The 27,157-nt window shown below is 45.8% G+C and overlaps 1 protein-coding gene across 1 annotated transcript in view; it reads right to left on the minus strand.

Annotated features, from left to right (window-relative positions):
- Positions 1-27,157, minus strand: part of DSCAM (DS cell adhesion molecule) — a 675,165-nt gene that overhangs the window by 91,561 nt on the left and 556,447 nt on the right. Inside the window, exons 16-18 of the mRNA XM_027586581.2 lie at positions 21,688-21,758; positions 5,151-5,391; positions 3,444-3,590 (exon numbers count right to left, since the gene is read on the minus strand). Coding sequence (XP_027442382.1) covers positions 3,444-3,590; positions 5,151-5,391; positions 21,688-21,758 — 459 coding nt within the window. The remainder of the gene's footprint in view (positions 1-3,443; positions 3,591-5,150; positions 5,392-21,687; positions 21,759-27,157) is intronic.

Below are 27,157 nucleotides of genomic sequence, written 5' to 3' on the forward strand. Positions count from 1 at the left end.
CAAGGAGTCTCAAGGCAAAAAACAGGGGTGGAAATGACATTTCTAAAGTGCCGCCAGCTGGGCCACCACCGAAGCAAACATCCGGTCGGCACTAAATGCTGTCTTGCTTTGGAAGCACCGTGTTGTCTTGGGGAGACACAGAAGAAATGACAAAGAGTTCAGATGCAGATGGAGATGTGACTTCAAAGTGTACACTTTTTCTAGCAATTGCAGATGAATGGCCTTGTCAAGTCTTGAAAAGTATCGAACTTTCAGGTTATGATAAAATACTCAGAAATTTCACCCACATATTGTATGGTTAGCCTCCCCTATCGAATGTATTCACCACTTTTATCTGACCACATTAACAATAACAAAACGTTTTCCTATATGTGTATTTGAGGTAACTGCTAATCACAGTGGTAGTAACAATCTGTGTCTCCCAGTCAGTGCGTGTGCCTGTGAGTGTGTGTGTGAGAGGATGTACGTGTGAGTGTGTGTGCCTGTGAGTGTCTGTGAATGTAAGTGGATGAACGTGTGAGGGCTGTTGAGTCTGTGAGTGTCTGAGTGTGAACAGATGTATGTGTGAGGGTTGTGTGTGGATCTGTGAGTGTGAGCGGATGTATGTGTGAAGGTCATGTGTAAGTCTGTGAGTGTGTGTGCTTGTGAGTGTCTGTGAATGCAAGTAGATGAATGTGTGAGGGTTGTGAGTCTGTGAGTGTCTGAGTGCGAACAGATGTATGTGTGAGGGTCGTGTGTGAATCTGAGCCCGTGTGTCTGTGAGTGTGTCTGTGAGCATGTGTGTCTGTGTCGGATTTATGTGTGAAGGTTGGGTGTGAGTCTGTGAGTATGTGTGCCTGAGTGTGTGCCTGAGTGCAAACAGATGTATGTGTGAGGGTTGTGTGTGCCTGTGAGTACCTGTGAGTGTGAGTGGATGTATGTGTGAGGGTTGTGAGTCTGAGCATGTGTGTCTGTGAATGTGAGCAGATGCCAACTGGGCATTGTGAATTGTGAATCTGTGAGTGTGCCTTTGAGTGTGTACCTATGAGTGTGAGTGGATGTATGTGTGAGGGTTGTGCATGAGTCTGTGAGTAGGTGTGCCTGAGTGTGTGTCTGAATGTGAACAGATGTATGTGTGAGGGTTGTGTGTGAGCCTGTGTCAGTATCTGTCTGTGAGTGTGTGTGTGAGAGTGAGTGGGTGGTGTTTTCTCGGGGTTAGTGGGACCAGTCCTTTACACAGTCACATGTTTTCACAACTCCTTGGGACAGCAGCCCGAGGAGTTTCTGTGGAAGCACCCAGTAACCCCATGGAATTACCTGCTAATTCATACATGTCACTTCTTATAAGTAGCAGGTGAGGAGAGAGTGTTCATAGCAGGTTTATGTCTCTAAGGGTTTCCTTCTCATCTTTCAGAGATTAAGTGTAGAACTCCTACATTAGACATTAAGCACACCACTTCGATCTTAATACAGTGAGCAAAAGTATCTTTAGGAACTGTATGCATTTCCAAGCAGTCTTTATTTAAAGACTTTTATGTTTTTGAATATTCAAGTTTTTAAGGCTTTAGAAGCATCAAGTCAGAAGGACCGTATTAACCACATTACTCTTCGTGGAGCTAAGGTGTTAATAGTCAGTATTAACAAATAAGAGTGGTGTGTCAAAATGTGTATGATGGGATGAGTAGCCACCACTGGATACTGGAACTATTTCCAACAGGAACAAAAATAGAACAATTTCAGTGTCACAATGCCTCTAGGTGAGTGCTAAAGTATTTAGTTCTGTCTCATTCAAGACGAAGATGAGAACAAATATACACAATACTATAGTACGGAATCATGCCAATAAGATGGATATTTTACAAATAGTCATTGCTCTACACTTTATGTCTATGGGATTTGTAAAAGCTTTTTTGCGGCACAAGGGGGTGAAGTTGTTAAAAGAATCATCTATATAGATCTGTCTGTCTCTGGGGCTGGCTGGGCATGACTGGGCTTGTGGTTCTAGGCTCACTAGATTCTCCTTTGCTCACTGGTCTGGAACATCCAATAGGGCAGACGCTGCGTCCTCTGTGTCTAGCATGAGCCCAGCACAGAGCAGATGCTCAGCTAACGTGTCCGCCTCAGATCAAGCAGGTGAATCTTTACAGAATGGCTCTAGTGCCAGGTGATGCGTGAGGTGCTATACTCAACAGCAGGAGGAACCGGGTCTGGTCCTCAGCCCTGAGAAGCAGGTCTGGTATAGACATAATTAAGCCTCCAAAAGCTGCTCTTTCCTTAGCAAATTAAGCTTATTTAGCTGTCTTTGTTCCTTTATTCTTACACAATATTAGAGCCCCCTGCAGCCTCTGAGGCCCTGTGTGTTCTGTTTACTGGGGTGGGGACAGCCACCTGCTTGGCAGAGCAGACCCAGGTGGCCTGAACAGGGGTGGGATGTATCTGGGGGCGCTGGCTGTGTTTGCCCGGACTCAGAGGTGAGCATGCACTAGGAGTCCACGTGCAGTCAGAGGGGTTGAAGGAAGCCCCAGGCAAGAGGAGAGGCATTGCCCCTGGGGCAGGGGTGCAGAAGGCAGCTGGGGAGGAGAGAAAGGGAGGGTGCGGGTGTGGGCCACACAGGTCTTGGGATGCAGACAGTGAACAGAGCTTAGCAGCCCCCCTGTGGAGGCTGCAGGGCGGGTATGTGCCTATCCTGTTCACGGAGCAGGGCTCAGGCTGGTTCAGCAGCACCCACCCCACCACATTGAGACGCATTCTCTGCAAGAAACTTCTGGCCCCAATCTTGCCGCTACCTGTGTGGGTCACACTCTCATTCAGTCTTGGCCAAACACACAGAAGGATTTTGTCCTATACCTTGAAAGAAAAAAAAAAAACCAACAACAACACAGAGAAACAAGAAGAATGAAGGCAGAGAAACAGGAAGAGGGGAAGGAGACGGAGAATGAAACAGAAGGAGAAAAAATGGAGGGTTTTGTATGAAATGACTCTTTGCGAGAAGTAACAATATTCCTAGCAAGGTGTTCTGGCATTCCCCCTGAACCCTCTCATGGGTCAACTGCAGGGACTTAGGAAGTTTCCCTGTTGAGTTTTATCAGGAAATCGGAAGAGGTCAACCTTTTAGGATACACATCACATAGAACTTTCTAGAATCAGATCAACGTCTTGGTGCTGCCTGCAGAGGCTTGGCATAGATACTCATCCAGGAAAGCACATCCATGCCAACATTTCCCCAGTGCCACCCCCTCCGATACTTCAAATTGCTTTTTGAGGATACATAATGTTTCAAGCAGCTCCATGCACCTGTGAGAACACATGATGATTGCTAAGAACAGAACGACGTGGGGAGAGTGGACAGTGTCCATTGAGAAAGACGCGCTCTCCGTTCCCTGAAACCTACGTTAGGAGAGGAGTCTGCTACGCCCATCATGCATTCTCTGGGGCAAACTCACAGCCCTAGTTTTCATCCTTACCTCCGTCCATCAGGTTGGCCCAGTAAATGACTCTAAACCCCTGGAGAATTCCATTCAAGGCTTCCTTGGAAAGGGTGGACCAGGATATTGATATGCTTTCTGGTGATGTTGCTATGGCTTGGACATTTTCAGGGGGGTAACTGGGCACTGAAATTAAATAATTAGAATCTGTAATAACTGTGGGTAGTTTAATTGGCAAAGCAATACGGAATAAGCAACATTAGTTTAACATTTCAATATGCAAGCAAAAGAAAAAATCACACTCAATCCACAAAATTAAGGGGGAAAAATGAGCACCATTTCCCTCTTCAAATAGTATGATAACTCCATAAAATAATGTGAGTTTATGCGTAAGTCCTAACAGACTTCCAGTCTCCCTTTCCAGCTTAACTGCTTCACGTTGAAGGAGGTTGCCCCGGGACTGAGGAGCAGAGAACACTTCTGGTCTTACTGCAAGAGTAAAAAGCCATTGCTTCTCTGGTTTGTTTCCCCGTCACTCTCGTGACTGTTTGAAGTTACATTTGCTTTATACAGTACATATCCTCTGCATTTTGTAGCATATGGCATATAAATGGGAAGCCTGGCTATTGAAAGGTACTGAAAAGCAGACATGTAGTCATAGGTTACTCACTGCCCCCTCCCTGGCAAGCCCCTCTTGCAAAACTATACCACTGTGTCAGAGGAAAGACAGTAAACAGACTGAGAGGGGGGCTGTTTGAAATGTTTTTCACATCAAGTTCATCCAGACCTTAAATTCTGTACCTTGGAAAAGGGACAAAATATCAACAGAACGACACACATCAATTAAGAGTTAGCACTGAGGTGAAAACCAAAAGGCATATGTAATCATGATTGCAAAGATCATGACGCTGGATGGAAAGTCCCAGTCTCTGGGTTTCTGGTTTTCTAAGACTTCTCTCCGTAGAAATGGTCAGAAATTATGGATGCAAGTCACCCTGTGCCTCTTCAAACCTATGATCACGTGGCTAACTGCACAAGAGGTAACTGCAGTGCAAATTTGGTGCCTTAAAATCTACACTTAGTGCTACAATGAAGCCCGTATTATATCTCTGCCCCTAACATGGGGTCTCTGGACACAGAGCTCTTCGCTTTTCAAGCACTCCTGGAACAGTCATAGGAGAAGGCGAATTAACTCCTTGTGGTCATTAGGGGGCGCTCAGTCACCGTGAGATTTGCGCCGGGAAGCCTGCTCACTCCTTGCTCTGGTCCAAAGTGTTTGGAAATAGGAAGCAATCATAAAGAGAAAGAAAAAGGGAGGAAGGAAGGAAGGAAGGAAGGAAGGAGAGAGGGAGGGAGGGAGGGAGGGAGGATCCTACTTAACTCTGATCTGGAAGAAATTTTCAGAAAATCAGATTTCTACATTTCTACATTCTGGTCAGGCTTCTGCAGTCCTAGAGCGAGCGTTGGATGCACTCAGGAAAAGCCCAATTCTTGTGCTTGGAATGAATGAGATGCTGGAGAGGGAATGAATTTGGGCTTTGCAATCAAGCTCTGTCAAGGGCGAGACCCAATCCGTGCAGCTGGTGAGGGAATGAAGGCAGACTTCCCTGGAAGCCTCAGGCCCCCAGGCCTGGCACCTTTGCCACTGCAGAGCCAGCAGGAGCCAGGCCGTGTGTGGGGGGCAGAGTGGCGACCAGAGCAAACCTTTGAGGAAGGGAAGGCGCGAGCAGCGGCCGTCGGACCTACCATCCTCGAGGGTGGTGGTGATGATTTCCTGAGAAGAAGGTCCCGTCCCGGCCCGGTTGCAGGCCTGCACCACCAGGCCGTACTGGGTGAACTTATTGAGGTTGTCCAGGGTGTAAATCTCACTGTCCCCAGTGGTGTCAATACTGATAATGTTGAACTGGAAGTTGCCCCCAGTGCTGTACTCGCGGTAACCTATCTGGTAGCCACGGATAATCCCATTTTGCAAATGTTTCTTGGGAGCCTAAAGAGGAAAAGAAAAGAATACACTAAGGAATCCTGGGGGAACAGCAGGAGGGAAGCCAGCACCCACCGCCTCTTAGGAAAGTGGAATAAAGTCTGAAGGTCATGGTAATAATAGCAGTAGGTGTCTGGCGGGGGTGCCGTGAGGGGTGCTAGTGGCGAACCCATGCACAGCTTGCTCTTGGCCTGGTGCACTTCCTCTGGAATTTGGAAACACCGAGTGCATTCGCGGTGCCTCAGGCACACCGCCCATCAACACACAGGCCCACTGATCATCGCACCCTCACCCGGCAGAATCTGCTGAGCTAGAGCTGTCCTGCCAGGTTGTCCGAGGCACTGGGGAGCACAAATGATTTTTTACAACAAGGTCCCTGCCCTTGTGGAGCTTATGCTCTCGTGGAATGTTCCAGAATAAAGGTGTTTCCAGTTGGCAGCTGCAAGTAAAAGGAGTCTGCCACTGACATGAAGGCACAAATCATTTCGGAATCATATCGTGGCGTTTTAACCGGGCAGGGGTGAGGCCATAGTTAGCTACTCTCTGTTAAGGACAGAGGGTCTGCAGAGTCGAAGACAGAACACTTTAGCCAATATCGTGGGTTTTTAAAAGAAACCAAACTCTTTTCAAGTGTGTTATGAGAACAACGCAACAGCGATGCTCTAAAGCAATAAAGGTTTTGTAGACGTTCAGGCAGTCAAGTGATATGTGTGTAATGCAAGTGTGTATGTATGAGTGTGTTGTGTCTGTGTGTCCGTGGGTGTGTATGTCTGTGTGTTTCACTACAAACCATGGATTTAGGTTACTCAGGACCATGAAAGGCGTTCTCTGTCCCCAAAGTGCTGGCAGTCCAGTTGGAGAGAGGGAGTAAACACTTAGGAAACCATAGGGAATCTCAGGTGTCTAAGTGTCCGGCACTGGACAGCAAAGGCCAGTGGGCATCCAGAAAGTGGCAAGCTCAGAGTGGTTTTGAAGAGGGTGGCCCCCACAGGCTTGGAAGGACAACCAGGGTCTGGGACTGGGAGGGGAGGAGGTGGCGAATGGTGCCTGCAGAAAGCAGCTGGGGGAGGCAGAGAGGCTGGAGCAGAGTGGGGGGTGCCCAGCACACAGCAGTGAGGAATGGGGGCTGGCCAACAGATAGGGCGAGGCCACCGGGCGGACAAAATGCGAGCCCGGGGAGGCCACACAGTGAGATGGCAGAAGGAGGCTCTGAGCAGCACTAATGCATTTCAGCAAGTATTTATGAATTGCCTACTATGCCCTCCTCCCAGTGGGATCAGATGGTGCCAGTTGTGTTTGGGTATTTGTTAGTCTGAGCTCTACAGGAACAGTAAAAATCACATTTCTAAAAAGCAAGTTTCCTCATTTTTGGTTTTTTTTTTTGGATTGCAACTGCTTTGCTCAACATCCAGTCTGATTTCATGCATGTACACAGTTCTGATGGAGATCAATAAAACAGTTGTCCAAATCATGACGTTTTTAGTTAACCTGGTGCTGTTGGACCCTGACATGAGAGCTTATCCCTTTTTTACAAGCAAATCTCTCGGCAATCTTGTTTTTCCAGTGATGAGCTATGAATTTTCACTTTGTATTAAATCGGATCTAAAGACGTTAGATTTTGAGAATTTGATTCCATAGAAATTATCTTACCACAACCACTGAACTTGCATTTATGTCATTTAATTAATAAAATTTACTTCCCTGCAAGAGTCATCTATAAGTGAAATTTGAAACAGATATTTCTTATTTCATATATTTTTTAAATGTTAAATACATTGACCCAAATATAAATGATACATATTTTTAAAGATTGGTTTATGCCCATTAAATATTCTAATTTTTCAATTGGCTCCCTGTGTAGGCTTAAGACCTCCTCAGATACTAAATCCGGATCACAGTATGGTGGTCATGGCATTAGGTCAAGAAACAAGTGAAGGGAGTAGAGGCAAATGCCCATCAGAAAACGTTTACATAGAGAGGCAACCAATTTAGCTAAATCCTCCAAAAGCAGGGGGATCTGCTTGCTGACTTTTAGCTTCTTGGATTTGTGATCTGATTGCACAGGTAGGGTGGAGTCTTCCTTTTTTTCCCCCTCCCATAGATGAATATATATTCTAACTAGCTTAACTTATGATAGGCATTTTTTAAAGATTTTATTTTTTGAGAGAGAAAGAGAGAGAGAGGACATGAGAGAGAGACAGCATGAGTGGTAGGGAGGGGCAGAGGGAGAAGCAGACGCCCCCCTGAGCAGGGAGCCCGATGTGGGACTCGATCCCAGGACCCTGGGACTACGACCTGAGCTGAAGGCAGACGCTTAACTGACTGGGCCACCCAGGCGCCCCATGATAGACATTTTTAATCAAAGGAACATTTAACAAGTCACATGAAGAGAAAGTATTGTTTTCATGCACAAAAACAAGCCAAAACTCAACTATGTCAGGCAAAGTTTATGTTTTATTATTACTTTGTAGGCTGCATAGTCAGATTTTCCACTTAGGGATGTGTTTACATTAAAGAAATCCTTGGAAACATATTGAAAACTCAGATCTCTTTTTAAAAGTCCATAAACAGAGGAATTCTGCACGTTCAGTATAGGAAATTTTAGGGATAGTGGTGCAAGTACCAAAGGGTTTTTGAAAGTGACCCTGGAGACTTTCTCTGAGTTGAATGAATAACAAGCCGGTGTGGACAGGGCGTGTGGAAAAGTCTGGCAATGGGCTTCATGTCATCCCAAGACAAATTAGTGCATAATATACTTAACTTTAAAATATGTTTTGGGGGGCACCTGGGTGGCTCAGTCAGTTAAGCATCTGCCTTCGGCTCAGGTCATGATCCCAGGGTCCTGGGATTGAGCCCCAGGTCAGGCACCCTGCTCAGCGGGGAGCCTGCTTCTCCCTCTCCCTCTGACCCTCCCCCTGCTTGTGCTCTCTCTCTCTCTCTCTCTCTCTCAAATGAATAAATAAAAAATCTTAAAAAAATAAAATACATTTTGGATAACGCTTTAAACATCTATGCCTTTGTGTACGCGTTTACCTGGGATAAAGGTAGATGTCTGTAGGGGAGAAATCCTAATGGGGAAGGCTGTTTTGGAATACAATCCTCTGGCCATTAAATATCATCAAATTGTGATTGACAAAATGGATCAAAAATAATTGTTTCATGAAACCATATGAATGAAATTAATGGTGGAGTAGGAAGAAAAGAAAAAGAGGAAATCAGGTAGAGATCTTGAACATACTTTGAATCTTGGTTGCAGATACTGGAGAAGGCAAATTTCCTAAGATACCACTTCGATCATGCCCTCTTCTCCCCAAATCTCAGCAGTACCCGTTGTGAGATTTAAGCCCAGTTGTAGTGTTTCCAGGCTAATGCCTCCTGGATGTGCCCCGATGACACCTAGGATTCTCTCTGGATCCTTGAACAAGCATGGAAATTCCAACTCTCTTGTGTTTTCCCATCTCATGAAAGCCCTCATCAGAGACTGCTCTTCTTCCTCCTCTATCAAAGCCCAACTCATTCTCCAAAGCCAGCTCAACTTCCAGCTCATCTGCTTCCTTTGCCTCCATCCAAGGAGTTCTCGCTCCTCTGGCCTCCCCCGCACTCACTGATTCACCATCAGCTCAGTGAAAGCTGATCACTTCCATCCCCTCCTGTGGCCCCTGTTCCATATCGAATGTTGGGTTTCCAAGGACTCGATTGCAAGCTCCAAGTGCCTAAGGATTCTCACAAACATGTTTGAAATCTCATCCACTCACTTGTCCAAAACAGGGCTTCAGCACAGTGGACATTCTCAGAAAACGTTCCTGTAGATGCTGAAGAGAATGGTTTTGAGCATATATGAGGCACAGAAAAAGTGATGGGCAGGAATGACGTCAGTTGCGGGTTTATAATTTGACTGGGTGCAGGGCTAATAAGAACGGTTTGAAGATAAAAGAGCTGCCCGGACTGTAGGTCCATGATGTAGCTGTTGATCAGAGGCCTGGACTGTCCAGTACAGAAGGATCTCTCAGGAGCACCGTGCAACTTGGATCCAAGTTGACAGCTGGCTTCCATGTGGTCACTCGGCATGGTGGCTCATGCATCAGGATGAGAGATCCAGGTGGGATCTGGAGGGGTCCAGCTTCACTTCCCAGTCCCCGCCAAGGGAAGAAAATAGCATCTGAGGAGCCAAGTTGTTCGGACAATGTCATCCTTTCTCTTTTCCTTCTTAAAGCAGGGATTCTGGAGAGTTTGTGCACTTGTTTGGCCAGCTCATGAGTGACATGTTTTTAGAATAAAGATCAATTATGACAGACCCACAGATTTATAGCAAATCTCACCTGGCAAACAGTCCTCTTAATACATATTAAAGGAAGACTTTGGAGAGTAAGTGAATGGAAAAATTTAAAAAAAAAAAGAAAAGAAAAAAGAAAGAAAGTCCAAGGCTCACTGGATATTGCAGAATTCAACAATCTGAGGGCCTTTCTGCTCCAGAAGATGCTGTTATTTACAGACCGCTCTGATTTACACGTGTCCTGCTTCTACCTTCTCTCAAGCCCCTTTGAGTGCGCTGCAGTTCTGGGAGAAGCCCTTCTCTATTCACTGTGGTGCTTTTCATGTAGGGGTTAATTATTTTTCTGTGTTGAATACTACTCTTCCTTTCATTTACCTTTGGATCCAGTAAGGAGCCTGGGTTCTTTCCATTTGTCTCATTGATCTGCCATCTGGGGAGCTCTCTCCTCTTTCTAGCCCTGGCATTTTTCTCCTCCTGTAGTCTCCCTAAACAGCCTTCTTCCATCCTTCCAGGTGTCCTTCCTCCAGCCTCTGGTCCCTGGTCCAACACCCACTTCCTTTAAGAAACTGTCTCTTTTGATCTCCATGACAACAGTAGTACGGCGTCAGTGGATCTGTGGTTTGCAAGCGTCTGTATTTTATGTGTCCATCCAAATGAGCCTTGAAGCTGCCTGTGGCACATACAGAGGTCTTTAAAAAGTCAGTAAGAACAGGGATGTGCAAATGCTCACAGCACCGTCAAGGACGTGAGTGATTAGAGCAGGCCTCTCTTCTTTAGAAAGCCACAAGCCAGGTCCTGTTTCTGCACACTTCCCTCCCCCTTCCCAGCCCAGGTGAACGGACTCTGCTCAATGCCGGGATTCACCCGCTGACCAACCCCGAGAGCTAAAACCTCTGCTGCAGATTTCTGCATTCCAAGAATACCACATTACTCAGGCAGGTTGAGTAAGTCAGGTGAAAAATGAATTGAACATTCTCCTTTGGGATTCTTCCAAATTCCCTTGAAATGTAACCTGTCCTCATTTCCCGTTTACTCTTTCTTACCTTCATGTACTCCTTCCAGGCCCCGTCCCTATGCCCCAACATAAATAGCAGCTACGCGGTAAGCTTGCGCAATGAATGGATGCCTTCAGTGGAACAGTAGGAACTGGTGCCTCTCCTAGCCAAGGGGAGACCTGCGAGTGAACCTATGATTAGAGCAGAGCACGGTGCTTGCAGTGCCGAGGGTTGGCATGGGGTATCGTGGAAGAGAAAAGGGAGAGGATTCCCAGAGAAGGGGCATTTCATCTGAGCTTCTAGGAGGACCCGCCATTGTTGAAGAGGGACAGCCTTACCGGAATGCAATCAGCCTCCCCACAGCACCCAGGTGAGATAACTAGAGACGACCCCGGAAGGAACAGCCCCAAGTGATCCTTCAGAAGGTTTCTGTGCTGACCGTGTGGGTAGAGATGGCATGAGCTATTCAGTCCAGGTCTGAGATGAATACAGAACTTTGAACTAGGCACAATATTGAGAGGCCAAGAACTTTGACTTGAAGCTGGTAGTCACTGTGTTCTCATCAGATCTGGCAGCTGGGGAGGAGGCGGCAGCCAAGCGTGTGCTCGGTCTTGGAAAACACATGTAGAATTTTAGAAACAGGCTCTTACAGTTTTATGGGATGAAATTGAGGTTAACTATTGCATAACAGGACTTCATTTATTTAATTTCTAAAGTGTGTGTGGGGGGGTGGCTCTCATTTCATTCATTCATTCATTCATTCATTCATCCAACCAACAAATGTGTTGAAGAGCTACTCTTGCTGGGCCCCCTCACTTTTCTGAATTTCACTGTTGTTTGCATGCCACGCTGTCTGGTAACCCCACACAGCATTTCTCACCAGCCTTAGTGGCTTATCCAGTGTTTTCCGCCAAAGACCTAACAAAGGAATTCAGAGCACGTACGCAGCCCCCACCTGGTGTTATATGTATTGCCTCTGAGAGCTGGTCTCCAGAATATCCCACATTTAATGTCAGGGCCTTTAGATGTCTTAATGTTTCTGAGAAACAATGTTTCTTGCCCGGAAGGGTGATGGCTCACAGTGTCCTAGAGTCTGGGAGTGGAGTCTGTTGGAGAGAAATGACACAGAGAGTGGAGGTGTGCAGGTTCAGACCAGGGAAAGAGCAGGGAAACAGTGGGGAGGGGCTGCATGAGATGTGTCCACGGGCCACCAAGAGGCATAGCCAGGGCCCAGCCAGGAAACAATGCACCTGGAGACCGTGAGGCTTTGGGAGACAGGTCTCACCTGTGTGTCTAGACATTTCACAGGCAATGTGGATGCAGAGGGAAAGGGGTTTGGGTTAGGATGCCAAGAGGACTCCAACTATTTAGTGGCAGCTGACTGATCTCAAAGGGCTTGGCTCCTCCCATGTAGACCGGAGAGACCCAGCCTGGAGTAGCTACCCTATAGGTAATGGAAGCCCCTGGGGATGGCAGGGAGAGGTGCAAAACACAGCGTTTTCAATGGTATTAGGTTCTTTGTAAAGGAATGGTCGCCTCAACCATACGAAGAATTGCTGCTGTCGGTCTTTGTAACTTCTGCTAGTGTAAGGTCTGTCCAGAAGGACCAAAGAAGATCCGCAGTTCAGAAGGAACTGCAGAATGAAAGGAAGGCTTTCACTTCATGCCTGGAAAGAGTCCCTCGGTGGTTTAACCCTCTTCCAAGTAACAGGAAACTATTTGCGACATATTCCACCGGCAGGTGGCTGCTTCCCAGGGGTCATCATGTTCGGTAAAGCATGGTGGACATGGGGCCAAGTCCTGGGGCCTGTCTATTTGGCCATTTCTTCTATATGGCCCTTAGCTAAGAATGTATATATATATATATATATTTTACATTTTTAAATGGCTGCAAAATTAAAAAGAGGAAGAATATTTTGTGACACGAGAAAATCACCTGCGCTTCAAATGTCAGCGTGCCTGAGTAAAGCTTTATTGGCTGTCTGCTTCTGTGCTAGCGTTGGCAGGGCTAGGAGTTAAGACAGAGACTACGTGGCTCACAAGGGTGGAAGTCTTTACTCTCTAGCCCTTGACAGAAACAGTTTACAGACCCCTGGAGGACACAGCGCTGCGGACTGAATCAGTGTGCAGGGCGCGGGGTAGAATACATGGGGTGGGCTGGGGTTGGAGGTGGGGGGAGGGTGGGCGGTGAGCACTGGTGGAAGGAGGGGCACCTCCATGAGAGGAGGCTCCGAGAGAGGCCAGGGCTTGGTGGCGTCAGTCCCCTTCCTTGCTGGGATGGCAAAGTCCTAACCTGTGTCCTGTCAGAAGACCAGCAATGCCTGCATCAACAGCAGACTTTTGGTCGTGGATTTGATATCTACCATGTACACTTTATGTCATGATTGAGGCATAGAGGGGCTTTGCTTCCATAGAGATATCTACCTTTGTCTCTTATCTGTGCTTGGGTAATGAAAAGCGAAATGAAAATGAAATGAAATGAAAAATGAAATGAAAATGAAATGAAAATGAAATGAAAAATAACTGAAGGAATTTCAGACATGAACACTCATGAATGGATAATGGAGAAGAGCATTGAGAAAGTGTCCAATAGGATCATTTCCCCTGTCAGCAACATACTATCCTGGATGTGGGATCCCTCAGGGACCACTCTGGTTCTCAGACGGAGGACGCACCTGACACCTGCCCAAATGCTGAGACAGCCACAAGTCCTGTACAGAGCCCCCGGGAGTCACAATGCCCATTCTCTGCCTCATCTTTTCCTTTCTTGGGAATTCTGACTTCCAGAAGTCAATAAGAATACACCTCCTGAGTTCTTCTGTTATTTAGATAAAAACAGGGCTTATATCCAACTTTAGATTGTAACTTTCAGAAAAAACAAAAATGATAACATATCTTTAAAAGGTAGAATTGCTTCACTTCCTATATTTCTATGATTACTCAAATTACATAGCACTTTTATTTTACATCTCCAGTTACAATTTTCAAAATTTTAGAATTTTAGAATTAGCACAGAAGAATGTGCTAATGGGAGGAATCTATCACGAGAGTTACAAGAATGTAAAACTCATTTTCAAAGATTTTGATACAAAGAGGAGTTGGCTTTTAATGTGGGAGGTTACCTTGAGATAGACTTAGTTGGTTATATCTTAGTGCATTAGGTTAAATGTATTTGTACTGGCAAAATGAATCTGAAAGCATACATTGTGTTTTTCTGTTCTGTTTCATGTTACTATGAAAATGAAATGTGGAAATTAGATGCAGAAGAGTCTCCTACAGCAATTGGCTCTCGCTATCCTGGCTGGAGTTCTTCCTGAAACAAACCACAGAGAACTTTGTCCAGCCTGGTTTTAAAGGATAAAAGGAACATCAGATTTCTTCCTTTGCCTTAGGAGACATGTCCATGACATAACAGGTGTCATCTGATGTCTGCGGAATTCTTGGTTGGGCACGTTTTCCTTTATTCATTTGATTTTTCCTTCTAACATCTGGGCACATTTACTAATGTTTCTACCCTATTTGATTTCTGGGATAAGATGAGGAACGTGTTATCAGCAAGATGGCTTAAAAAGTGCTCTCTAAGAAAATGAGGCACATAAAATAGTGTATATTCATTCACTCACTCGCTTGATGGATGCCAACTAGCTCATTTATAATACTTAGCTCCATATTCACCGTAACTTGAACTTCTGATTTGCTCTGTTAAAAGTGAAGTTAGTATTTTATGAGAACCAGCAAAACTATAACCGAGACAGTTTTATGAATATTCTTCTTAAAATCACTACCCACCTGTCAATTATGAGATTATTTAAATTTATTTATTTATCGGTCCAGCAAATCTCACCATCTTTACATTTACTGGGGTGTATTGTTAGCAGAAAGGGCTATGCTATCAAGCACCACTAGGGGGCAAGCATCCAGGGTGGAGATCAAAATCAAGGCTGTCACTCGAGGGCCCAACCTGCAGATTCTAACGTGCCCTCATGTCCTTCATCGTCCCTGTTATCCAGTCAGTGCTGAGAGGCTGGTAGGGAAGATAATACTCATCAGCATGTTTACGTTTTTATGATAAAATGAAAAGAACGCTCTGAACGGAACTAGTGGAAAGGGTTTGAGTTTCAGCAAAGACAAAGTAACTTGCTTGAGGTCATTTTTTTAGGTATAGAAATGGGAGTAATATCTAATTTTCCTGGAGTCTAATCCAGTACTTTTTATATTATATTATATTATATTATTATTATTATTCTTATATGCAATTTACTTGTTATAGATATATTTAACTTATGTTAATCCTACTTTATGCATAATGAAGTGTTGTCCAGTGATATTTTTGTAAATAGTCTTCATTTTACACTGAAAGTATTATATATTCTCATATATATCCCTGTAAGATTTCATAGCTAAAATTACGCACAGTGTACTTAATAAACAACTAAGTAATTTGCAATATTATCCAACCACGAGCAATTTTTAGCCTCATGTCCCAAGTTTAGGATCTAACTGACTTGTAAAATGTGATGTTGATGTATCAGACAAAGAAAGACGGACGGCTGGTCATCAATTAATGTCCAGAATGCTCTTTTAGTTATGACCTCTGATTCTTACACATTGTTTGTATTTGTATCTTGACAATATGTTCTCTGTCAGGGCAAAAATACCATCCTTGTTTCCTGACTCACTGTAACCTAGCAGTTTATAATCTAACAGCTCTGAAACAGAACCACGATAGTGCCTGCTCGCAGACGCCTTGCCTTGTCAGGTTCATCCAGGCTCAGTGTGAAGCTTTCAGAATAAACCACCTGAAAGGACTGCCCCTGATGAATGGAGATGGCCTTGGTCCTAGCCCTTAGTCCAAGCCCAATTTGCGTCCTGTCAGGGTCAATTAACTGGAGCGGTACACTGGGACGTGCTTCCTATACTGAGTCTGAGCTAACCTCTCCAGCATGCCCGGTGTCAGACCTGGATCGACACTCCTGACAGCTGAGCAGCCTTTGGAAAGGTAGCCAGCATCTTTTTGCCACACTTGGGGTTTGGGGACCAAGAGAATTGCCTGCTTAGGTTGGGAGGCCAGCCAGGACCCTTTGGGAGGCTGGCTTGAGGCTCTTCTCTGGGACAGAGAATGAGGGTCACTGGTGAAGGCCAGTCACATGTCTAAACCAGGAGGGCTAATCCAAGGGATAGATGGAGAGAGATGCCAAATATATGCCAAGTGGGGCAAATAAGCAATGAGTCGTTTTATTAAAGGGATTTGTGTATTTTATACATGCACACAAAAAGTAAGATGTGAATATAGTCCAAGGGTTTCCAAAAGAAAAGGTAGCCCCTCTTGATATGAATGTTTTAACATGAATGTATACAATGGGAATGGCTCATGTATTCATTTCACAAATATTTAAACGTACTTCTACTGCGGATATAGTGGCCAGACAAAAATAAAACAAACAAAATAAAATATGCGCTCCTCCCTCATAGAGCTAGTCAACTGACAGAAGTTAAGAGAGAATAATGGTAGGGTATGTGGACAACCAAGAGGTTTTGAAATCAGTTTGGATTTTCCTTCTCTTGTTAGAGGGGAAAGAGGCTGACTTGTTCATATGAGAAGGGCTGATAGTTCCTTAAATATTTGTAAGACACGTTGGTCACTGGGATTTTTAATAAAGCTGCTGTAAATCCAACTCTAGAACAAATTGATTAAGAAATGCAAATTTTGTAATTTTTCATAGTCTGAGGATTAAAGTGAGAGTCGAGGAATGAAGTAAAATTAATTTCAAGGCAATCCCTTTGAATTTCAATGGATGTTGGGAAAAAGGGGTGTTGACTTACTACTCCAGTTATGCTAAGGCTAAGTTTACATTTGGAAAGAAAGAGGGATAAGGTAGAAATTACATTTTTCCTATTTTCTCTATTATTAAAGTCGAGTAAAATTTATAACAGGAAGTTGGAAGAACGAGGACAAGAAACTAATATTTGCTGAACCTTACTATTGCACAAGCCACAATCTTGGCAGTTTGTGTACCATAGCTTATCGGTTGCTTAGAAACCAGTCAGAAAAACCTTGGTGAAGGTCCTCGACCTGACAGTCCCAAGCCCTCAGATTTTGGGCAAATCCCTTCAATGTCAGGAATTTTATGAAACCCAGTATACCCAATGCACAGATCTAATGGCATAATGCATGCAAAGTCGAGCACAATGTCTGGCTGAGAGCAAATGCTCAGAAAGACTGCTTTCCCAGGGATCCCAGCCAGGAAATATCATTTTAGAAGACAGTCCTTTTCCAATGTGGCATGCCATTTCCTGGGTAGAGGGATTTAGATGCAGGAGTCAAGTGGAGCCTGCAGTTTATTAAATCATTATGATGAAGGTCACTGGCAATAAGGCAGCTCTGCTTTTAAATGACAAGCTAAGCCATTTTCCCATTGTAAGAGCTCATCGGGGAAACATAACATATTGCAATGATGCCTCAATTAGTTGGAATTACTGGGGATTGTGCAGATGTGGTGTTTTAGTTAAAAGTATTCTTCGGATTACTGAAATTTAATTAAATCCCTAAATATGCAATGTTCAAATTTTATGCAAATCAGGTATCTCTTCTGCAACATTGTTCATCCCAAATAAAATCTAGCCAGAGGGTTTGATACAGAGGGGCAAGAAAGTGGCAAGATCATTCTCAGGACTTTGTCCTGAGTCATCAGTTGGACAACAGTTTTTAGCACCGTAATATTTAAACAATTGAAAATTTCATAGTTTTGGGATAGCGTATGGCTCTAAAAAGCCTTCTCATTCAAAACAAAAGAAAATATTTCTACCAATAGGAAAAAAAAAATCTCTGCCTTAAACTGCATCCCCGGAGAAATGTTTTGAGATACTTGTAGTAGTTAAATATTTCAGATACTTAAGATTTTATGTTATGAACACATACAGATAGCGGGCAATCAAACTGTCCTTCATTTGCAATAAAATGGGATCAGTTGATTCTGAGACTGACCAGAAGAGAAAGTGACAGGCACTGTCAAAAGAGACTTGCTCTGTCAGTATTTTGACACTTAGGGAGGTAGATTAAACCATAATTTTCTGAAAAACCAAAGAATTCTCCTTTAGGTTTATGATTTTCAGGTACTTAATCAAATATATTATCAATAATCAGTAACTTTAAATATTCTTTCTGATTTTTTAAGATTTTATTTATTTATTTATTTATTTATTTATTTATTTATTTGAGAGTGGGGAGGAGCAGAGGGAAAGGGGCAAGCAGACTCCGAGCTGAGCTCCAAGCCCAATGTGGGGCTGGATCTCACGACCCTGAGACTGTGACCTGAGCTGAAATCAAGAGTCAGGTGCTTAACTGACTGAGCCACCCAGGTGCCCCCATATTCTTTCTGATTCTGAATAACCCCAGCAAAAACTGCAAGAAATTGTATTTGCTTATGCAAACCCTTCTGTGTTCCAAAGGGGAGGAACAGGAGTTAGAAAATGAATCTTTATTATCATTTACTTCCTTTTTATTTATTTAGAACCACTTATGCTCTCTTTTTTTTATTATTATGTTATGTTAATCACCATACATTACATCATTAGTTTCTGATGTAGTGTTCCATGATTCATTGTTTGCGCGTAACACCCAGTGCTCCACGCAGAACGTGCCCTCCTTAATACCCATCCCCAGGCTCACCCACCCCCCCAGCCCCCTCCCCTCTAGAACCCTCAGTTTGTTTCTCAGAGTCCATCGTCTCTCATGGCTCGTCTCCCCCTCTGATTCCCCCCCTTCATTCTTCCCTTCTTATGCTATCTCTCGAGTTCCTGTCAAGGCACCGCTCAGCATTTTTATTTAACTCCAAATACTTGAAATTATTAAAAGCCCGATTTAATAGGGCACTGGTTCTTGAACATCTTCCTGAAGGCTGACATTTGATGTGATGTGCAGAGGGCCATTTCCTCTGACACTTAACACAAATTTTTTGAACCATTACTGTCATTTATTTTTCAATAAATTATAGTAGGAGCCCATACGTAAAGGTCTGTGCGCTCCATGGAGCGGGGATGGCAGTTTTGGGCACCCGCCATGGTAGGCTCAGCGGAACTTCAATGCAGCATGAGTTAGACCCTCATGATATTCCAGCCTGGGGTTTGGAGTTCCTCAGAGCTGGGTGCCTCCTCTATGGCAGTTTCTGAAAGGCAGAATGTTTGGGAGGCTACTGTGATTTAGAACCCTTGGGCTGTGGACCTCATCATTCTCAACTCGAAGATGTCCTCATCCAATCATTTGTTCACTCATTCATTCATGCGGGGGTGCCAGCCAATGGGGACCAGAGAGGAACGAGGTCCTCCCTGACCTTAAGCAGCTCTCCAAACCACAGAGGAGGTGCAAGCAGACGGAAGGTAGAACCCATGGGATGGGGGCCTCCCTGAGCTGTCACCGAGAGTGAGGGTCACACAGGGGCTCAGACAGTTACTCCCAGAGTCATGCAGGACTGCACGGGGAGGGGGGGTAAGTGGGGGGGTGTCACAAACAGTGTCGTCAATGACAGTGAAGGAGGAGGGGGATGCCAACTGTGGGCACGTGAACGGCCTGTTGGAACAGGGGCAAAGTGGGGGTGACAGCCTGCAGCCAATGCTGAACGGCCTTGGGAGTCCAGTGGGTCTCGGTTGACATGCAGTGGGCCATGGGGAACCTTCATCAGGCTTGAAATTTTAAAAATTTGAAACTTTTCCTTGGTGAAAGACATGGCTGAAATCAAAAGGGAAGATTGTGTTGTTTATTTTGTTCATTAGAAAAGATATGTCACAGAAGTGTGGCTTATACAATAATTAGACAAACAATATCTAGCTCTAGTGTGACCTTTAGTCTCCAGAGTGCCCGGGACCTTTCAGAGGTCGAGAGTCTAAAATGGCTGTTTTCCCACCAAAGCCCCAGCACCCTTCTGCTCTCCATCTCCTCTCTCCCCTGAGTGCATCTTTTACTTCTGTCGGTTGTCCTGTGACCATGGAGGAGTTTCCAGTTCGCTCCTCCCATGACCCTGGTATTTCTAGCCTGCTGACTGGGGCGGGACTCCCTCTCTGGGTTCATGTGATTTCTCTTTCTTTCTTTACCTCCTTCTCTCTTTCCCTTTCTGGTCAGTTTCCTTACACAAAATGCAAATCTGGGGCTTTTACACCATAAAATCGAGGCGTATTTCATGCAGCATATTGTCCTTTGCATATACTTTGGATTGTAGATAAAAGCATACAGTTTAGTGGAATCAGTGATGCACTTTCATTACGTAATCAGGCCAACGTGAAATGACAAGCCAGAGAACGGGGGTCCTTACCTCAGTCAGACTGTTAAATCATCCAGACACCTGTCTGCACGCTGACAGGCCCCACAACACCGGCCCGCTGCTCCGAGAGAAACCACTGCTCCATGAACCGTGCATTACGACCAGCTCATGATCTAACGGAAGCAAGGCTTTCTGTCCATAGCCCACAGTGTGTCCATTCTTTCAACATTAAGAAGAAATTTAACTGCAATTTACCGACTCTTGCCTTTTTTCTTCACTGGAGACAGAAAGGAGGCCATGCCTAGAAAGTCTCGAAAGTTTCCATTTTGGGGTGTACAAGCTCTGTGGACAGACACCTGTCTCAGGCAGGACCCAGAAAGCTTTAGGGGCCACAGGAATAGCTGGCCTTTCTCAGTGGCAAAGTGTGAGACTGTGCAGAGCCCGTGGATGAAGCCTCACAGAGCCTTTAATTTGAGACAGAGTGAGTCAGCACTCCGTCTGCAGAACGGCCGGGATGCGTACAGGGTTACGGCTTGCTGAGTGCCTTTGATAGTACAGTGTGTGATGCTCGCTGCTGGTGGATATGCTCGCCAAGAGGAACGCCACCCCTTCCCACACTGCCCGGCCTGCGCTGTCTGTGCGGCTCCGCTGGAGCCAACCACTGGCTGGGGTATAAGAGCTCGCACAAAGGGGCTGTGGCATCGGCACTGAAGAGAGTAGCCACCCTGACAACCAGGAGCCTTTTTTGTTCTAGATGCAGCTCCCTTTACAAAAGAGCTGCTCCCAGGAGGAAAACACCAGCAACAGGCGTGATGCATTAGGCCTTGAATGGTTTTAGGGGCCTGTCACTTGAGGACCTCACTGTGGTTGTTGGCTTGGCTTCTCCCCTGAGTGCGAATGCAGGGGGAAAGGGTGAGAGCAGAGGAGAGGGAACCTCAGACCTAGAAGAGCCAGTGCAACTCACACAAGTTTGGACCCGACAAGAGCACTCTAGGTAGAGTCTACAGTCATCATCTGCAGGAGCACATCCAGGGATGATTAATTCCCAAGACAGTTTCCCCCACCAGGTTAGTGACGTCAAGAACCCTGGGGCAGTGGCACCTCAATGCCCCTTGTCACCAGCTTGCTCCAGCTCCTAAACCAATGCTGCTTCCTTCAGCAACGCCTTTGCTATGAAAAACACGGCGGCCGGACGAAACCGTGCTGCGTGTGTAGTTGTTTGCTCTGTAGCTCAGGGCGTGTCTCCCAGTGACCGGCCGCAAGCCCTCGTCCGACCAGCAGCCAGTCCACATCTGCAGCCACGTGTGGACTCTACTGCCTTGGACGGCAGCTGGCTCCACAGGCCACCTCGCTGAGGAGGAAGCGAAAGGCGTTCTCAAGGACACCGCTAGCTGGTGGCACAGTGAGGGCGACGGTCCTTTCTGCCAGCTCCATCCTATCTGCCATACTCAGATTTGCCACTTTGGAAAAGCACTTAGAAAAAGCTTCCCCTGGGCTCAAGTTAGAAGTGCCGGGCACATCTGTTCCCTTATTTGTGTGGAAACCAGCTCTTAGGACCCAAATTCAAGAATGAAAACAAGACATAACGACTCCACTCTCTGTGCAAAAGTATTCAAAATTGGATACACATATTGGATGTTTAAGAAAAGGGCTTTTAATCTAATGTTGCAAGACCTAAGTTTCACAAAATGTTAGTGTCTTGGCATCCTAACACATAACGTGGGTGAAGTGCTCACCCCGCGAACAAAGCTCCAGGAATACAAGTGTTTGCTTGGTTTACCTTCCAGGTGACCCTGATGCTCTGAGATGACAGGGGTTCCAGGTGAACTTCCTGAGGTGGGCCGTCAGGAGCTGTAAAGACCAAAACCCACAGGCCGGTTAGAACTGAGTTCCAGAGCAGACTGACATCTCCACAACACGCAGGCCCGGGAGACAGGCCCCCGGCAGCTCAGAGAAGCTTGTCAATCTGGCCGAGTCGCTGGGTGCTGGATTCACCCGGTGCGTACTCGCTCCCAGGAAAAATGAACCTTGAGGACCTGTTCTTGTGTCCCTCTTCACCACACCTTTGACACCATGATTAATAAACCTCAAGTCTGAGCAAGTTTGCAGGTAAGACAGGAAGTTGTAAGACAACATGGCTTTTGTGAAACCCTGTGGCACCTGTCGAAGACCCTTCTCTTTCCCTCGAAAGTCATGTTTAGGGACATGGCCTTGGGGTCACTCAGGTGGTGCGGAGCTATTGGGGCAAAAAAAGAAATCAGGATTCTTCTGCTTCTGAGTCGCTTTGATGGCTTTGGTTTTCCACACTTTCTGAGTGAAAACTCTCATGACCTGGGGGCCGTTGCCTCCAAAGGCAGAAGCAAAGTTAAAGAGCCAAAGCGTGCAACTCACACCACCCTATTTCCAATGCTTGTAGAGATTCCAATTACCTTCCAGTTCCAGTCCGTCACTAGGTATCAGAAACATGCTAGCGCCAGGCACGCAGTGCAGAACTAAGAGGTGGGACACGTTCTGGTCCACCGAGAGTTGACACATTACCAGAATAGCAGATGCACGCCCTGCAAGAAAGATCAGCCTACAGCGTGGCGGACACTCAGGCATCTTCCAAGAAGTAGAAGCAACCGGAAACTTAGGACTCAGCGGGAGAGACCCCTCCTGATGAAAACATGCTGTGGGATCGACAGCTCCACCATCTGAGCTGCACAGGGACCATTTCTGTGGACATGGAGATGTCCATTTGCAGAAGGGGTAGGAGCACAAGGGCAGATGAGGAAGCGGCAGGAGGGAATGTGAACTGGTTTGAAGGGTTTGAAAGTCGGTGGAAGGGTAAAGATAAAGGTCAGATTAGGGGAGAGGCAAGGTCAAGGGAAGGATGCTCTCCTTGGTTCAGGAGAAGAAGTTTTGTGTAATACCCGGATGGAGTTGCTAAGTTGATGGGTGTTTCAATCTTTCTGCCTGAGTCCAAATTCTGGCCGTATCACTTAGTAGCTGTGTGGTTACTTAATTTCTCTGTGTCTCAGTTTCCTTCTTTATAGAACAGGACAATAAAATGCATGCCATAGGATTGTTATGAAAATAATGTACTCGGCAAATACAAGCAATAATAATTATTTTCATTGGGTGTTTGACACAAGGGGAGGTAAAGGGGGAAATTCATATAATGAAAAGAAAAGGTACACTTGAAGGAACAATGTCTGAGCACAGATGCAAGGGTACTATCAGGAATGGAGGTGGTGGGGTCCCGGGGCATCAGAGTGACCATCTCTGTGGTGGGAGAAGGGAGGAAACAACGGGGGAGCTTTTGGTGGACTTGCTGGTTGAGGGAAGCAGGTTCAAACCTGATTGTGTTTTGTTAGCAAACAAAGTGTGTTTCTTAGCAAATAATAAGAGGCAAGGTCAGGGGCGTCTGGGTGGCTCAGTCAGTTAAGCGTCTGACTTCGGCTCAGGTCATGATCTCAGGATCCCAGGACCGAGTCCTGCATCGGGCTCCCTGCTCAGTGGCGAGTCTGCTTCTCCCTCTGCCCCTCGCTCCCCCAGCTCATGCTCTCTTTCCCTCTCTCTCTCACAAATAAATGAACAAAATCTTTAAAAAAATAAAAATAAAATAAAAACATAGACGAAGTCAGCAAATCAGAATGGCAGAAGGAAGGAGGGCCGTGGCTTTAGGAACACAGGGCCCAGGGAATGGTAACGGCCAATAGAAATGTGTGCCCTGCACAGCACAGAGGAGCACGGAGCCCCAGCTTGGCATGTGAACATGACACGGGGGGAAGCTTGCGTGTGGGCCTTCATGAGGGCATGGACAGGTGCTGACAGGGTGTGCAAGTGGACTGCGGTGAGCACTGGCGCTGGGCGGGAAGAAGCAGGTGCCCAACTTCTACTGGGGGAGGGGCAGAGGAGCACCCTCTGGCTCCATATATGAGCAAGAAGGCGCAGGGGGCGGTGGGGGTGGGTGGGGACTGACTCCAGAGGCCGAGGCTGGTGGGACCAGAAGAGAGTGAGAATGCGAAGAGAGGAAGCTGGTTTGCCGGAAAAGATGGTTCATTCTGTTTTACAAATATGAACTTGAAGGGAACTGGAGACATCAGCACTGGAAAGGTTTACAAGAGCCGGGAGAGAAAGAGGAGTCAGGTCTGCATCTGCTGCCTTCTGCACACCTCGTTCCGTTCTGCTGCCGCCAGCCTGGCGTCTCCTCTGCATGTCTCCTCTCTGTGCTTGGTCTGCCGCTGTCCCCACCGAGGCGCTCAGCCTCACCGAACAGCCTGCCCCAGCCCCGCATCTGTGGCGGGTGCCAGTTTTTATTTGGGTCCTAAACATTGATTCTGGTTTCCACGTTACCTCTTTTAAAGGGCACATGGGCCCAGAGCACCCTTCAAGCCACTCACTCATCCTACTAACTTCCGTGTGTCCTGGGTCCTGCCTCCCTCTGAGTGCTTCTGTTCTGCACCCCCGTCCCCCATGCACCCCCGTCCCAACCATGGCCAACATCTCAGTGGAACCCAAACACACCTGCCCCAGGGAAGATCTGACCTTCTGTCCTCAAGCTTTCTTTTCCCTCCGTAGGCATTGCCTGCCCACACCTGGGCGACCCCCACAGTCTCCTCCACCTCAGCGTGGGGGCCATCCCAACCACAAGTGGCGCCGGGCACTTGCTCAGAGCCACCTTTGCCCCAGGCTGCCCTCCCCCCACTCTGAGCTGCATGGCCTCCCGACCTGGGTCCGGAGCAAGTCCCTGCCTTGAAGGGTAAAGCACTGTGAGACACTGAAACACAGAGCACGCCTCTCTCAACCCAGCAGGTCACGGGGACCGCTGGTTTGCTGGAGGTGCTGCAGCCTCTTGGGTCTATGCATGATACCCCACGCGAGAAGGCTACGTTAGCACCGAAGCTGACTCCAGAGCAGGGACCGAGGGAGGGACTGGCATCCAGCTACCTGCCATCATTGTCCTTATAGCTCTGTACCTAATTTCTGCTCACAGGGTCATGCCCTTCACGCAGGAGCCTTTTGATATGAGCTCCAGTGAAAACCCGTGTAGCAGATTTCTCTCAGCTGAAAATTCTGTGGTCATCGAGAAGCATGGGGTTCATCCACGAAAATCCTTCTTGAAAAAATGATTTTGAGGTCTGACAGCTGTGCTGATGTTTGATTATTTTAATTTAATTGTGCTAAATCAGACTTAAAGAAGCTCCTGTTGGTGAGGAATGAGAAGTAAGATGGGGGCAGCACCTCACCCTGCATCCTTTGAGTGTGTCTGGGCTGTAACCTTTGGGGGCATCATTCTGGGCGGGGAGGGGTGGTGGGTGGCTTATAAGCATAGGCTTCACATCTTTGATGAGATAGAGTCAGGCTTAAAAACAAAGATACGAGGATAGCGTTTACAAAATGGTCTTGATTCTATCAGAAACCTTGAAGTCGATGATGCAGTCATGAATTGGGGAGAATTTGGTTTTCCAATCTGGTCCAGACCTCTCTCTCAAAAATAAAGTTATAGAAACAACGTCAAAGACCAACGCCAAAAGAATACAATCTATACTCACACATTAGAGTCATGCCCGATATAATTAGGAAGCATTTTTGTTTGCTGGGGAACTGAATTTTCCACTCTTCAGCTTTCTAAAGCATTATAAGAAAAACTTTATATATATATATATAATGAGTCTGCTTTCAGAAATTTCATGCTTTCCTTATAGCCCCTGAGCTGTAATCATTCCACAGGTCCTCACCTCCTGGCAAACAGACAATTTCTGTAATTTCTCTAGAATTTAATCCAAGGCAGACTGAATTCCCCAAAGCTGAAAGGATTCAAGATCAACCATTAGGTACTCACTTATTTAACTAACTTTGAAAACCGTGTTGACATCTGACATTTAAGAATTTATTTACATGTTCTTGAACTGAAGCTATACTATTTAGAGAAAGCATAGTTTCTTCTTCTGTTTTTAAACCAGAATATTTCGCTTTTTCTTGCAAGAGGAGAAGGCTAGGAGGTAAGAATTAATAATAAATGTGATTTTTCAAAAATAAATAATCTCTGTATTTCTACAGGAGCCCAAACTGCTCGATCTACAAAACAGTAATAATTGGAGATGGTGCGTACAGTTCCCAATGCTCTTCCTAGGCAAGGCAACTTTTGTGAATTCTGTTTGGCTCAAGACACAGGGATGACAGACCCTTCCTAACTGCCAGACACGCAGACATCTGCTCTTGCTTTCCTCTCTCTGCCTCGCCACCTCCTGAGCCTGCTCCTCTCCTGTTTCCTGCTTCCCTGACGGTCACTCTCAATGGATGGTCTCCAGGGATGGTCCTCTCTCTCACTTCCAATCGGTGAACACAAGACTCCAGCCTCAGCACTCCCCTCTGCCCCTTGAAATACCCTCTCCTCCACGAAGCCATCTCCTGGCTTAATGCAGAGTCTTGGCACCAAATCAATCATTTAGCTTGGCTGAACCGTCTCTGTGGGAATCACTCCCAAATTTCTATCTCTGGTTCCCTTATTGGCAGATTTAATGAGAGCTTCCTATGTGCAAGTGCAAAGGTCAGCAAGGGCTAGGGTACAAAAGTGGGCTCCACAGACACGTTTACCTCTGCTGGAGGCAGCAGGGGTGAGAATGATGCTCTTTGCTACACAGAGGAGACCAAGACGATGTTTGACAAAAATCAAATTAAACAAAGAATAGTTGACCCCTAGACGGGAAAAAGATGACTTCATGTAATAGCTATTTATCAAGTAAGTAGCTTATTAATTTAAGCTCTTTATTTAACACTTATTATGTGCCAAACACTGTTCTTGGTGGTTGGGATATGGCAATGAACCAAACAGGCAACTATTCCTGCCCTCGTGGGAGGGACACAAAATAGAGCTAAACAAAATAAATTGGTAAATTATATGCTATGTTTTTTTCATTTATTTATTTTTTCATTTATTTTCATTATTTTTTATTAAAATTAAAATTAAATTAAATTTAAATTTAAATTTTATTTAAATTATATGCTATGTTGATGGTGATGTGATGCTATTTTTACAAAGGAGAATGTTGAGGGAGGGAGGGGGCCAAGTGTGCCAGAGTGGGCAGTGGGTTGGACTTTAAATAGTGAGTAGGACTCACAGAGATGCCATTTGACCAAACACCTGAGGAGGTGTGTGTGTGGGGGGGAAGCGAACATTCCAAAACATTCCAGAACATTCTAGGTTAGCCAGTGAGTGTATATAGGGCATGAATGAGGAGTGGCAAGGCATCCAGTGATTTGTT

The sequence above is a fragment of the Zalophus californianus genome, chromosome 1, assembly GCF_009762305.2.
Source record: "Zalophus californianus isolate mZalCal1 chromosome 1, mZalCal1.pri.v2, whole genome shotgun sequence".
Lineage (NCBI taxonomy): Eukaryota > Metazoa > Chordata > Mammalia > Carnivora > Otariidae > Zalophus > Zalophus californianus.